General features: G+C 31.8%; 1 protein-coding gene across 2 annotated transcripts in view; it reads right to left on the bottom strand.

Moving 5' to 3' along the window:
- Positions 1-14,377, bottom strand: part of TMTC3 (transmembrane O-mannosyltransferase targeting cadherins 3) — a 59,534-nt gene that overhangs the window by 32,726 nt on the left and 12,431 nt on the right. For both annotated transcript variants that reach the window (XR_006607532.1, XM_004748580.3), the window contains exons 3-6: positions 10,579-10,797; positions 8,488-8,587; positions 5,497-5,612; positions 4,889-5,061 (exon numbers count right to left, since the gene is read on the bottom strand). Coding sequence is in view for 1 of the 2 variants with exons in the window: in XM_004748580.3 (XP_004748637.1) it covers positions 4,889-5,061; positions 5,497-5,612; positions 8,488-8,587; positions 10,579-10,797 (608 nt within the window). In the remaining variant the exon portion in view is untranslated. The remainder of the gene's footprint in view (positions 1-4,888; positions 5,062-5,496; positions 5,613-8,487; positions 8,588-10,578; positions 10,798-14,377) is intronic.

The raw sequence follows: 14,377 nt of genomic DNA, 5'->3' as shown, positions 1-14,377 counted from the left end.
GACATATTATGTACATGACATTTGTACATAATGTTCATTTCATTAAATTAGTCTTTTTCTTGCAAACTAAGTCAAATCATAGTTGAATCACTTTTTAAAGTATATTTCAAATAAATAGCTTCTGATTTTTATTTTTTTAGGCTATGTTCAAAATTTTATTGGCTATGTTAATATATAAAGATAATTCCTCATTTTAAAATGAGTAAGTTAATGAAAAATCAACCCCTAACATTTGACTTGGTCTTCTTAAAAATTCAAATGGTTGGAAAAAAGCAAATACTATTTGAACAAATAATATCTAAAAAACCTTCATATTTGAACATCTACATGTATGAAAAATAATTAAACTTGAGTCAGGACTTGAATTCTCAAATAACCAAAAGAATGAATACAAACTTTTTTCCTATAATCCACTACTCAAGAGTTCATTTTTATAACTCATGGTTTATTTAGAACAGCTAATTTAATAACTGTACTTTAGAGAAAGAACACATGTCAAAGCAAGTCAAGTAATACTATAGTCAATTCACAGGGTAACGTAATAGAAGAAAATGTATATACAAACATTTTTTAAATGCCCCTATTTGGAAAATATATATTTAGATGTAACATACCCATATAGCCATCCACACATACTTACACAAAACAAATACATTCATATCTATAAACTACATTTTCACACTATAGAACTGGAGATGAAAAAGTCTATGGAAATTCTCTAAAAGGAAAAACAAAAACAGTAACACTGAAACTGAGGGTAAAGAAGGAAATGCAAATTATAGTATATATTTACTATTCAATCTATTTCCCATATTTTACTACTTAAATGAGTTGTTCAGTTTAGCATGGCTAGACTCAGAAGTAAAAATTCATGAAATTAGGAAGTATTCTTTAAAGAAAAAAATGCACCAAAATTACTCAAAATAGTTATACATTAAATGACACAAAGAAAATGTTTAAGGTAAGAGAATTATCTGAATAAAATTTTATTCTAACCAGGGCCAGCACTGCACTCTTCTGGATGACACATGAACAACATTTTGGCCTTTGTTGTTTAAAAAAAAAAAAAGTTCTTGCATTCAATGATACTTTAATGTAAATGAATAAAGAACTAGTATGAATTTCATTTTAAATTTTAGCTGAGTAAGGTGAAATGGAAAAATGCTATATTTTAAAGCAGGAAAAAAGAGATGTAGATTGTTAAATTCAGCATAACTTTTGCTTCTAGCTTTAAACAAGCAAAGAACCAGACAAGACATATAAAACTTTTCTTAACACACTAAGCATCAGGGAAAAAAGGACAATGATACCTAAAAGAAGAAAACAAATAAGGAAACCCTATCTGGAAAGTTCAATACCTAGACATAGTTTTTAGTCTGTGGAACAGTAAGGGGGAACCTAGTGGAGCCTAGTAGTATCCTTAGACTGCAAAACTGAACTGGGTCAGTTGGCAGAATACCAGAGAGAACAAAGCTACTGAGAAAGAGAACTTCTAAGTGTAGAACATCTCTCTCCAGTTTTTAGTACTGATGAGAACTGTTCAGCATATGTATATGAGGAAATACTCAAGGTCAGTGTAGTGGATTGAACCATGTCTCTCATTCATATCTACCCAGCACCTCAGACTGTAACATTATTTGGAAACCTATTCCTTTGGCAATGTAATTAATTAAGTCAGGATGAGGTCATACTGGATTAGGGTGAGCCCTAAATCTAATGACAGTTATTCTTATACGAAGAGAGAATACAGAGAAATGCACAAGAAAGAAGGAATGCCAATGACTGCTAGCAACCACTAGAAACTAGGAAAGAAGCATGGAATAGATTCTTCCTCAGAGTCTTCAGAAAGAACCAACTGTGCCTGACACCTCGATTTTGGACTTCCAGCACTGGCAGAGAATAAATTGCTACTGCTTTAAGCTACCCAATTTCTGGTAAGTTATTGTAGCAGACCTGGGAAAAATAATGCAGTTAGGAAAGGATTAGATAAAAATTCTCAAATACCATATAGTGGCGGGAATAGTTTCTCAGCAGCCAGAATGAAAATCCTCATAAATAACAGTCTATCAGATAGAGTAGTCAGAAGTGTCTTGTGTCAGTAGCAGAAGAAAATTTGACCGATTGTAAATGCTGCTATGGTCTTATATATCAAAGATTAAAAATGTGGCTAGAAGATATCAGGGAAATTCAAATCAAAACCACATTGAGATATCAACTTACACCAGTTAGAATGGCAAAAATCAGTAAGGCAAGAAACAACAAATGTTGGAAAAGTTGTGGAGAAAGAGGAACCCTCTTACAATGTTGGTGGGAATGCAAGTTGGTACAGCTACTTTGGAAAACAGTGTGGAGGTTCCTCACAAAATTAAAAATAGAGCTACCCTATGATCCAGCCATTGCACTACTGGGTATTTACCCCAAAGGTACAGATGTAATGAAAAGAAGGGCCATATATACCCCAATGTTCATAGCAGCAATATCCACAATAGCCAAACTGTGCAAAGAGCTGAGATGCCCTTCAGCAGATGAATGGATAAAGAAGATGTGGTCTTCTTTACACAATGGAATATTACTCAGCCATCAGAAAGGATGAATACCCAACTTTTGCATCAACATGGATGGGACTGGAGGAGATTATGCTAAGTGAAATAAGTCAAGCAGAGAAGGTCAATTATTATATGGTTTCACTTACTTGTGGAACATGAGGAATAACATGGAGGACATTAGGAGAAGGGAAGGAAAATGAAAGGGAGGGAGAAATCGGAGGGGGAGATGAACCACGACAGACTGTGGACTCCAAGAAACAAGCTGAGGGTTTTAGGGGGTGAGGGGTTGGGGATGGGTGAACGTGGTGATGGGTATTAAGGAGGGTACAGATTGCATGGAGCACTGGATGTTATACGCAAACAATGAATCATGTAACACAGTACATCAAAAACTAATGATGGTGACTAACATACACACACACACATAAATTTCTCAAATAAATGCATCCCAGAACAAAGCTCTAAAATATTTATAGTGATATATTAAAGTAAAATGCATATATATGACATCTATTAAAACACTGCATGGCATGTGAAGAAATAGAAACATAATCCATGAGGAGGAAAATTATTCAATCTAAAGTGACTAAGAAATGACACATACAATAACATTAGTAGAAATTAAAGCCCTAGAACATGGAGAGATCAGGAAACATAAAAAGGCTTAAAGAGAATTCCAAAGATGAAGACAACATCTGAAGTGAAAAAGAACTAGAAAAAAATTAAAGGCAGATTAGACATTGCAGAAAAAAGATCACTGAACTTGAATACATTGCATAAGAGACTATCCAAAATGAAAAAAACAAGAAAATAGCTTTTGGAGGGGAATAAAAAGAGCATTAGTCTGACAATTTCAAAAGGCTTAATATACATGTAATTGGGATCCTAGAAAAGGAGAAAATAATGAGAATATATTTTAAGAAGTAATAGAAAATTTCCAAAATTTCCATTAAGTAAAACCTACAGATCCTAAGCTCAATTAACCTAGACACAAGACACATGATGATAAAAAAGAGTGACTGGAAGTTTGCATTATATAACCAACTTCACCCAAATTTTGTTTTAAGTTAAATATATCCTAGGGTAGTGATATGCAGCAGGTGACTATAGTTAATGATAGTGTATTGTGTATTTGAAAATTCCAAAGAAAATAGATCTTAAAAGTTCTCATCACAAGAAAAAAATTTTTGTGTAATTATGTGTGGTAATGGATGGATATTAACTTATCATGATAATCATTTTTCAATATACATGTATCAAATCATTACACTGTATACCTAAAACTAATACTGTTATATATCAATTGTGCCTCAATTTTTAAAAAATAGAGAAAAAATGACAAAGAGAAAATAATACAAGCAGGCAGAGTAAAAGACACACTACACGTAGAAGCATAAAAATAAAGATGACAGATTCCCAGTGAAAATAATGCAAGCTAGAAAATAGTAGAGCAACATTACCAGAGTGCTGAATGCATAACAATCAATGCAGAATCCTATACTCAGAATTCAAATTATTTTTCAAAAACAGATGTAAAATAAAGATATTTTTATATGTAAAAGCTAAAACAATTCAGCACCAGCAGACCTACAAATCAAGAAATGTTAAAGAAAGTCCTTTAGTCACAAAGAAAAATGGTACAAAATGAAAATCACATTGAATGTAAACAGTTGAAACAGCTCATTTAAAAAAATATTATTTAAAAATATTACAAGAAAGGAAGATCCAGCTTTATGCAGCTTACAAGAAGTCAACTTTAAATATAATATAAATATAAATATACTGATAGATAAAAAGGCAAAGGATGAAAAAAGATAAACAACATAACACTAAGAAAAAGAAGATAAAGCAAATTTCTGAGTAAAGACCAGGGATAAAGTATCATCAGAGATAAAAAAAACTCATTTAAACACAAGCCTAAATGTTATGCACTTAGTAACAGAGCTTTAACTCACATGAAACAAAAACTGATAAAACTACAAGTAGAAATAGACATAATTATAGTCACAGATTTTAACATCCTCTTCTCAATAATTATCAGAACAGTGGATAAAAATCATTAAGAATATAAAAGACTTGCCACTTAACTGATCAAGTTAAAATCACTGTACCATTAAGTAAAAATCATTGTTTTCATTCTGGTGGTTTCACAAGTACACACATAGGTCAAAAGCTACTAATTTGTACATTATAAATATATACAGGTTTTTTAAAAAAATACTACACTTCAATGAAGCTATTAAAAAACCTCAATATAAATCAAAGACTTTCTGAAACACTTTTAATCTTAACATTAAGAGTAAAGGAAAGAAAAAATTAGAAAGAAAAACTGAATTTCATACCTGGTGAATACTGGAAGTTGGGACTGAATAACCTGGACTCTAATTACAACAAGTAATAGTGTACTGAACATCAAAACAATGAGTTTTATTAGTGTCTGCAACATAGAAAATGGAATACTACTCTTTCCACGGAAAAACTGTCCAGCAGTAGTCCATAATAATGGCAAAGTATACTGCAAAAGGAAAAAAGAGTTTTAAATAACAATATACTATAATGTTTTCAATGCAGGATTTTCAAAATGCAAGATTAGTTATAAATTGACTATAATTATAAAATCAATATAGAGCAATTTGTGAAACTGATAATGAATAAAACTGAGCCAAATAATCTTATCTAATACTGAATTATATTGTACAATATTACTGTACACATTCCCAAATTGCCTCCTGATTCCATTATTGAAATTCAAAGAGTTGTCCTTAAAAAACTAAAATGAGTCATAAAATGTTCAGTAATTTTCAATGGATTTGAAGATAAAACATGGTTTCTTGCAATTTTTTTTGGTATACAGATTAATTTACATAATGATGTATTTAGAAAACAAGTTTATTACAAGAGAATTTAGGTATGATAAAGGATAGCAACAAAAAACCATATTTCTCCTTACCCCTTGTGCAATAAATACTTCATATACACAGCAAATTCCCACAACTGTTATTCCTTGCTCTTTACACAATGTTGCAACAGCAACTAAAACCACTGTCAAGGCAATTGGAGTCCATACTGCAATTTAAAAACAGAAAAATATAGAACTACACAAAACAATTTTATAACATCATAAACAGATATTTTAAGTTAGACAACTATTATAATAAACTTTACTTGTGATTCTATATTGAAATTCATGTTATTTCCCGCTAAGCTGTACTTTACATTTTAAAATGTATTCAAATGTTTTAAGTGATTTTTCCTTTACATACTGAAAACAAAACATCAAGACATATAACTTATACTAAAATTTTTTGTGGAGAAGAGAAACTCATAGGCTGGAGTGTTGTGACTAATGAAGTAATTAATGAACTATCAGTTTGTAATGAAGACAAATACTTTATTACACAGACATCTGTATGTTTAATTAAAAACCTGAAACTGAAAACTACTGGGCAAAGTAGACTAACATCTACTAAAAAAAAAAAAAAAGTATAAAAACTGAAACAGGTTCATGGTAAGAATTTTCTATTCTTTTAAAAAATTTGCTATAGAATATTTATAAGTTCTATTTAAACAGAAAACCTACTTCATCAACTTTAGCAAACATCTACTAGTAGAACAGTAATTTGATTACAGAAGAATTAATTGTGAGAGTAATTCTGGATCTACTACTAGCTTGCTTTGTGACCTTGGGCAACTTTTCTGAGATCATTTAGCTACTGGAAAATATAATCTCTAATTCTTTTCCAGTTTAAAGGATATATTATAGTATGATTGTGTGACCTTAGGTTTATTTATTAAGAACATTAATCAAAGTAAAAACTCAATTAATCCCAGGTATAAATAAAAAAACAATCTATGAATCTAATATATTTTCTTTTCTCATTCGGCTTAATACAGAAATTCATTTATTTTTGAAATTGCTTTTAACTTTAAAATACTCTATCGATTAAATTATTGAAAGCTAAACAACTCAAAAAACTTTGAAACTGTATAATAGTATTCCTTTCCTCAAAAACAAAAACAAAAACAAAAAACCCTTATATTCTAGTTAGATCGAAACCAAAACTACGAAAGTAGGAGATTATACCAATGGGATATGAGGGCAGATATAATCATACCCATTTTTAAGGTGAGGAAATAATTTTGGAGGTCTAAAAAAAAGTCATGCACAATAAAGAAATCATGACTTTATCCTGGTTCTTCTGACATTAAATTCAGAGATTCTTACTAGTTTGTAATTACATTCCAGGACAGAGAGAGCAAACAGCTGCCTTATGCAATGTTGGATTCAATCTTAGCAACTAATAGCTCTAGTAAAGGCAAGAGCTTTATTGAAACCAGTCACTTTAGTTCTTCAACTTTTGGTGGCTGTATTACTGTGTGAACAAAAACTTTGATTTTATAAACAGCTCTCTGTGGTTAAAGTTACCATGTATGATTTTGTCCAAAACAAGTCTCCCAGCTAAATACATTAACAATACTTAAAAATAGATACACGTATAAGTATAGATTCAATTTAAATAATTAAAATCCATTCCAACTTCAAAAAATAAGCTTCTAAACTGATTTTACATGTGTAAAGATATAAACCTCCAGCAATCACATATTCAGACCATTATTCCGAGTTAACTGCTACATTTTGTGGGGAGGGATAACAGTCAAAAAAGTGAAGATGTATTTGTCAAATGATATGTGCTATGAAAAAAAAATAGAAGGTGAAAGGAAACCGAAGGGAATGGGAAGACGAGTGGTGTACAGATGACATTTGGGCAGAAACCCAAGCTAACAGAAAGGAACAAAGGCCCTCAAGTAGATCATGCTTTAAAAAAAAAGAAGGGGGTTATGGATGGGTCATTAATAGCCTAGAATTTAAAGTAATCAAATAATTACAAATTGAAAAAAACCTGCAAAGGACAATATACATTAGAAAACAGTGAATACAAAGATGATAACAAAACTGTTTATTGTCTCAAGTGTAAAATTACATCATGTGGAATATGAAGTATTATGGAAGCTAAGAGGATAGAGAGAGGTTCAAAAGCAGGGTCAGCATCTTTTTAATCAGAATTGTTTAATTGTTCACTTGGTCATTTGCTAAATACATATATAATGAACCCTTACTGTATATAAGGAACCATTCTAGGAAATGGAGACAGAAATGTACCCATATTGCAAATCTTAGAAGACACTATAAGTGTTTGGCTAAATCACTTATTTCTTGAGCCTTAGTTTACATTAATACAAAATTAGGCTCCTTATCATCAGTACTTTGGGTCTATCATGAGAAAATTGTCCAGAAATGTAGGGAAAAAACTCAGAGTTACATTTTAAGATGAATCAAATATAGGTTACCATCACGTAAACTCTTTCATGACCACTGTTCCCACACTTGTAAAAAGCCATTTTTATTGCCTGGAGCTTGTTTTCTGCTAATAGCTGGCAATTTGCAGGATTAATAACCTAATTTGTACAAAGCATTTTTCAGGGTGGGCCACACGGTAGGGACTCAATAAGTAGCTGAACTATGATCAACACATAATAAAAGTTATATTCCAATAAGCTTTCAACTTTACCTAAACAATACAATTCACAGCCTTTACAGGTGTTATTATAGAAGGACAACTTAAGTATTAGTAGTTGTACCATTTATAGATAACAGCACATGGAACTAAGAATGACTCTAAAACTCCTATATTCTAGGGTAACATTTTTAAGTTAAAACATACAGAATCTGTTAGTCATAATGAAGTATAAACTACATGCAAAAAATTTTTAATACTGATAATGTTGCATATCACGTTCATATGTCTATACATGCTGAAGTAGTACAATATATAAAGATAAACCCAAGTGTGGCATACATTTTATAAGAAACAGAGTAAATAAACATTACTTGATCAAGTTTTATAGATATAGAGAAAAAAATTAAATGTTAGACACTCACCTATGGAATTATCTGGTCCTTTTGATCTGGTATATGACAAAAATGCAGCTAGAAAAAAGATAGAGGACAAAAGTTCTGCTCTTCCTACAACACCTGTTACCTAAAATGGAAAAGGGGGGGTAGTTCATATTAATGAAGACTCTCTTGAAAATTTAACTACCATATATAATAACAGCATAAATAAAATAAAAATAAATAAATAAATAAATAAAAATAAAAATAAAATTGCCGTAATTTTTAAAGCACACATTCCAGTTTCTTAGACATTCTCTGAGTGCCCTCATGTGGTGAATTTGTATAACTTCCATAAAAATAAATTTACCAGTGACTCTACAATAGTTTTTTGATTACTATTTTGAAATAATTATAGACTCACAGGAAGTTACAAAAATAGATACAGAGAAGTTCTGCGTACTATTTACCCAGCTTCCCTCAACAGAAACATCTTAAATATTAGTATAGCATCTAGAATAGTTCTTAATTAAAAAAAAAACCCTAAGACCTTACGTATTTTCTTAAAATACAAGTATTCTTAAAATATAAAAATACTCATAAATTCAGTAAGTTCTATCTCATAATAAATGTGTAAACTCAAGACAATAAACATTAAATAAGTTCTTTTTTGGGGTTACTGGGTAGCTCAGCCAGTTAAGAGTCTGACTCCAGTTCAGGTCATGCATGATCTCAGGGTCTTGGGGATCAATACCCACACAGGGCTCCCTGCTCCCTCTCCCTCTGCCCTCCGGCTGCTTGTGTTCTGTTTCTCAAATAAATAAAAGTCCCTTTTTTAATTCTAAAATTTTAAATATAAAACGCTCAAACCCTTTCCTTTATTCTGAACTCACTGTAGAATTTAAAACCACCTATCATGGGACGCCTGGGTGGCTCAGTTGGTTAAGCAGCTGCCTTCGGCTCAGGTCATGATCCCAGCGTCCTGGGATCGAGTCCCACATTGGGCTCCTTGCTCCGCAGGGAGCCTGCTTCTCCCTCTGACTCTGCCTTCCACTCTGTCTGCCTGTGCTTGCTCTCGCTTGCTCTCTCTCTGACAAATAAATAAATAAAATCTTTAAAAAAAAAAAAACAAAAAAAAACTACCTATCATTTTTGTAAATGCATGGAAAAATGTTCATTCAACTAGACATAAAAAGTTTCAAGACAGTGAGAGAGATACACAAATCCCTTCCAATACACACAGACCCATTCAAGTACAACAGAAGTTAAACATACTTTTGCTTACAACTGAAAGCCTATAACAAAGCAATAAACAGTCCTTTTTGCTCTGATGAGAGGCAATTTTGGGGTTACAAGGTTATCAAGAAAAAGCTGTAATATGTCTTGGTAGGTAGGGGCTGACAGACATACTGGTACAGCAAAGACAGTTCACAATTTTAAAACGTGTGGCATCAGACAACATGAAAGTACTGATTATTTTCATCAGTTACAATGTTTACATATATTTTGCTGTATATTTACATACATTTTCATTCTTTTACTTAAATTTGTTTTATTATTTTCTGTCCTTTGAAATACACTGCAAAGTTGACAAATATTTTAAATCTATATTCATAAAAAAACAATTAGCAAAGGACTATGTTCATTTATACTTCACATTATTCATCTTGAGCAATTATATCTTACGTCCTTAAATAACAAATGTTTATGTTTCAAAATTTGTTTTAAATTTAAAAATTTTAGGGGCATCTGGGTGGTTTAGTCAGGTAAGTGCCTGCCTTCAGCTCAGGTCATGATTCCAGGGTCCTGGGATCGAACCCCACATTGGGCTCTCTGCTCAGTGGGAACCTGCTTCCCCCTCTCCCTTTGCCTGTGGGCTCCCCTGCTTGTGTGCTCTCTTTCTAATAAATAAATAAAATCTTAAAAATAAATTAATTAATTAAAAAATTTTATGTAGTAGGAAGTTAGACTCTACACTAGAAAGTTAAGACTTATATCAATTCAAAAATCTTCAAATATTTTAATTAAGGCCATGGTTAAATTTTTTCTTAAAAACGTACCATTATAGTCACTATGTAAGCTTTGTTTAAAAAAAAAAAGAAGAAGAAGAAAAGAACAATGATTGACAGTTTTACTTACTGCTTCTGTGTGTATTGGGTGCACTGCAAAAAGTAAAGAAGCAATCATACTACTCTTGTTGTCCAGAAAAAGTTTGCAGACTTTAAGAAATATCACACTAACCACAGCATGAAAAATCATATTTAGGAGATGATATGACATTGGTTTCAGTTCACTAAACAGATAATTTAAGCGAAATGTCAACACTGTTAAGGGACGGTAAGACTTGTGGCTTCTTTCCTAAAAGGAAAAAAAAAAAAACCAATCATCATTAAAGTAGGATGGTCCTTCACGGCACATAAACTAATCCTTGCATTTACTATTAAAACAATCTACTTTTGGCTGAGATATAGCAATAAAGTAAAGAAATGTCCCAAGGACAACACAAACCTAAAAGATAGTTTTATGTGTTTTCCTATTTCCTTAGTCCCAAAACAAAGGCAATTTCCTCCTTTTGCAAATATCCCATCCCATTAACAGTAGAGGAAGAACATATGACTATTAATTCCTCTTCAATACAAAAAATTTAAACAAAAATAAAGCAAGACAATAGTAGCATTGATCATATTAGAACACAGGATTCTCTCCAAAGCCTCCTTTCCAATCTATTACTAATACAAGCATTTATGTAACTGCTGCCCAGATTCTCAAAAGGAAATAAAAGAACAAAATGTTTACCAGGTCAGTTTTAATAGTGAAGACTCAGAAAAGTACTAATTGTTTAATGAAAAATACCTTCATAATATGTAAGCCTGAATATATTAAACCAAAAAAATCCCCAAATACTACACACATAATAACACAAGAACAAAAACTTTCTTAGAATAACAGAATAGATACCTTTGTTATGGTAGTATTCCTGGCAATAAATCAAATTTTAGGTGAAGCTGCTGAATTTCTTTACCGGTTAGAAGTTTCATTTAACCAGAAATATTTTTACCGTAAGATAAAAATCAAACCAGATTTAAGAATAAAATACACAGGACAAAAACACATAAAATAGCCTAGTTATTTTTTTTTTTAAATTTTATGTAAGGGTATTCACACTCACCTTCTTTGCTCTCATACTCCTTACTATATTTTGCTGTAACTCTGATATTACAAGTGTTGACTTAAGCCTGTTCATCCCTACTAGGGAACATTAGGAACCATGAGGAACAAACATTTCTCAATTTGAAGACAGGAACATTTTAGTATCTCTGTATGGACTACAAACACCATGAGTGATGTTAACTAGAATGCTCTTTGCTGTTTAATTTTTGTACATCATTTGATTTAGCTAAGCTATACAAAATTTTTTTTAAGGCATTATACTGAGCTGCCATGATGTGTATATAAAAGTAAAAAAAGGGCTAGAAACCTTTTGAGTGCCTGAAAGGTTACCAAAGTTCCAGTGGGACATATTTGCCAGTCAAAAGGATGAAGTCCAAAAGTGCAGGGAACAGGTTATTTTTAATTGCAATATGCAAAAATGTTTTGTTAAGTAAATTAGAAGTACAATCACAGCTAATGGCCAATTAAAAATTAAATTATTAACATAATTAATTATTCACACAATACATTCGTAATCTAAGCCTCCTTTGTGATAAAAAGTCATCAGTGTAGTATACAACAGTAGACTACTCTGTGAAAATATAGTAAAATAGCTAGTTCTGTTACAAACAAAACAATATAAGTCATTATTAAATTCAGGTATATTAAAGAAAAAACTTAATTACTCATAGTATTAGGTGGCAACAGAAACATAAGCGTAAATATAATGAATAGGCTAATAGTCTCCTATTAATGTGAATCTCCATCTAGTGATGGTAAAACAAAGTGAAATGGGATATTTGCAAAATTTACCTTAACAAAGATAAATCATAAGCCAAATGCTGGAAGAGATGTCTCATTATAGCTAAGTGGTTCTCAACCCTGGCTGCGCCAGAGAATTATTTGGATAAACAGAAAAAGTCTAATCCTTTACTCCTCCCTACCCCTCAAATCCCACAAGAAAAATAAAAAAGCAAACACACACAAAAATAACACTGATGTCCACATCCCATTCTGAGATAACTGTAACAAATGTGAGCAGAGCCTTAGTAATACTTTTTAAGAGCCCCAGGCAGATTCTAATTTGTAGCTAGACTTCTAATCCAATGAACCATTCAAAACCAAGAGTATTACTTATCCAAGAATGGGTTTACTAAAGAGATAATCTAAACACTAAGAGGCCCAGAGGACTCCAAAGATCCCTAATATGCCAGTATTCGTACAGCTCACGAGTATGTCCAAAGTCCAAAAGGTGTCTTTAAGATCTACACTGGTACAAAAATCCTTATGAAGGTTTGGGCACTCAGAGATAGGCTTCCAGGGTATCATTACTTGATGATACCAACCATTAGATCTCTGAATGTGCCAATTCCAGGCTGGTCAAGAAAACCTGTAATACCTAAATACTACTCAGAATAATTCTTCCTTGGGGCATGCCTGGATGGCTCAGTTGTTAAGTTTCTGCCTTTGGGTCTGGTCATGATCCCAGGGAGCCCTGCAATGGGCTCCTTGTTCAGTGAGAAGTCTGCATCTCCTTCTCCCACTCTCCCTCCTTGTGTTCCCTCTCTCTGTCAAATAAATAAATAAAATCTTTAAAAAAAAAAAAAAAGAGTAATGGCACATTTCCCCACAGAAAGAGAATATGCCCCTCCTAAAAAAGGAGTAAGCAACAATCTCCACCATATACTGTTATTCAAATTTGTTCATTCATTTATTATGAGTATTTTATTATGAGTTTTTATTATAAGTATTTTTCTTGATCTGTCCACTTACAGGTCCTCTGAACAAAATCAAATTTTCAATCTGTAAAGCTGAGGATGTCACAAAACATAGCCACTGACACCATGGTATGATAACTTTCATGAGACCCTTAACCTGGCCAGCTAATCTTTCAGTTAAAATCTCAATGTCATGATTAAAATCACTACAGATACTAGCTTAAGTTGGGGAAATGGGCACATTTTTATAAGGCTCACTAGAAAAAAAAATGCAAGGGTAGAAGGAAAGAAACTGCCTAGAACATAATGTATCATATAATACAGAATCGTATTTTTTTCTCATTATCAAATATTCATTTCTTTTAAAGGCTAGAATTGGGTGAGAAGAGGAAGGTTACAAGAAAATAAAGTCTGCTTATTTAACAAGGAAAAATACTTAGGTGCTTGTGACTAGAGGAATGACAGACTTTGTTCCCATTCTTGAGAAGCTTCCATATTTAAAGAATGTGAAAGGGGACCATGAATGACAACTGACAAACTATGAAAGACTGTTGTATGTTACAGTTCAACTATGCACCAGGTACTATAAATTAATTAATTTATTTATCCTCGAGGTATTATTCTTTTATAGATCATATTTTTCATACATCTTGCCATCTAAAAGCTATAGTCTCACCAATTTCATACAACTATTATGTAATATAACAGGAGGATCCAATCTATGAGATCCCAAAATGACAAAAGTTTAATTCCCAAAAGTTTAATAGTGACCTTCAAGATAAAATACTAACAAAATAAATATATCTTCATAAAAAAATGAACTAAACTATTGGATTCTCAATATAAAATTAAAATAACTATTAGGTAACAGATATGACACAAATTTAAAATTTTCTGCAGAAAAAAACTCAATATCTTTACCTTTAAAGTCTAATCTATTTATACTGAAGTCACATATTTCTAGATGGTTAAACATATAATAAGTGGTCATCTCTTTTGCCTGATTGATAAAAAAAAATTAGCAAGAAATAGATTTGTTTACACTTATTACTATCCTAACACATTTGGTT

This window comes from Mustela putorius, unplaced genomic scaffold (genome assembly GCF_011764305.1).
Source record: "Mustela putorius furo isolate JIRA1106 unplaced genomic scaffold, ASM1176430v1.1 tig00000640_pilon_pilon_pilon, whole genome shotgun sequence".
Classification (NCBI taxonomy): Eukaryota; Metazoa; Chordata; class Mammalia; order Carnivora; family Mustelidae; genus Mustela; species Mustela putorius.
The sequence above is the reverse complement of the archived record's forward strand: the minus strand, read 5'-3'. Positions and strand labels throughout refer to the sequence as shown.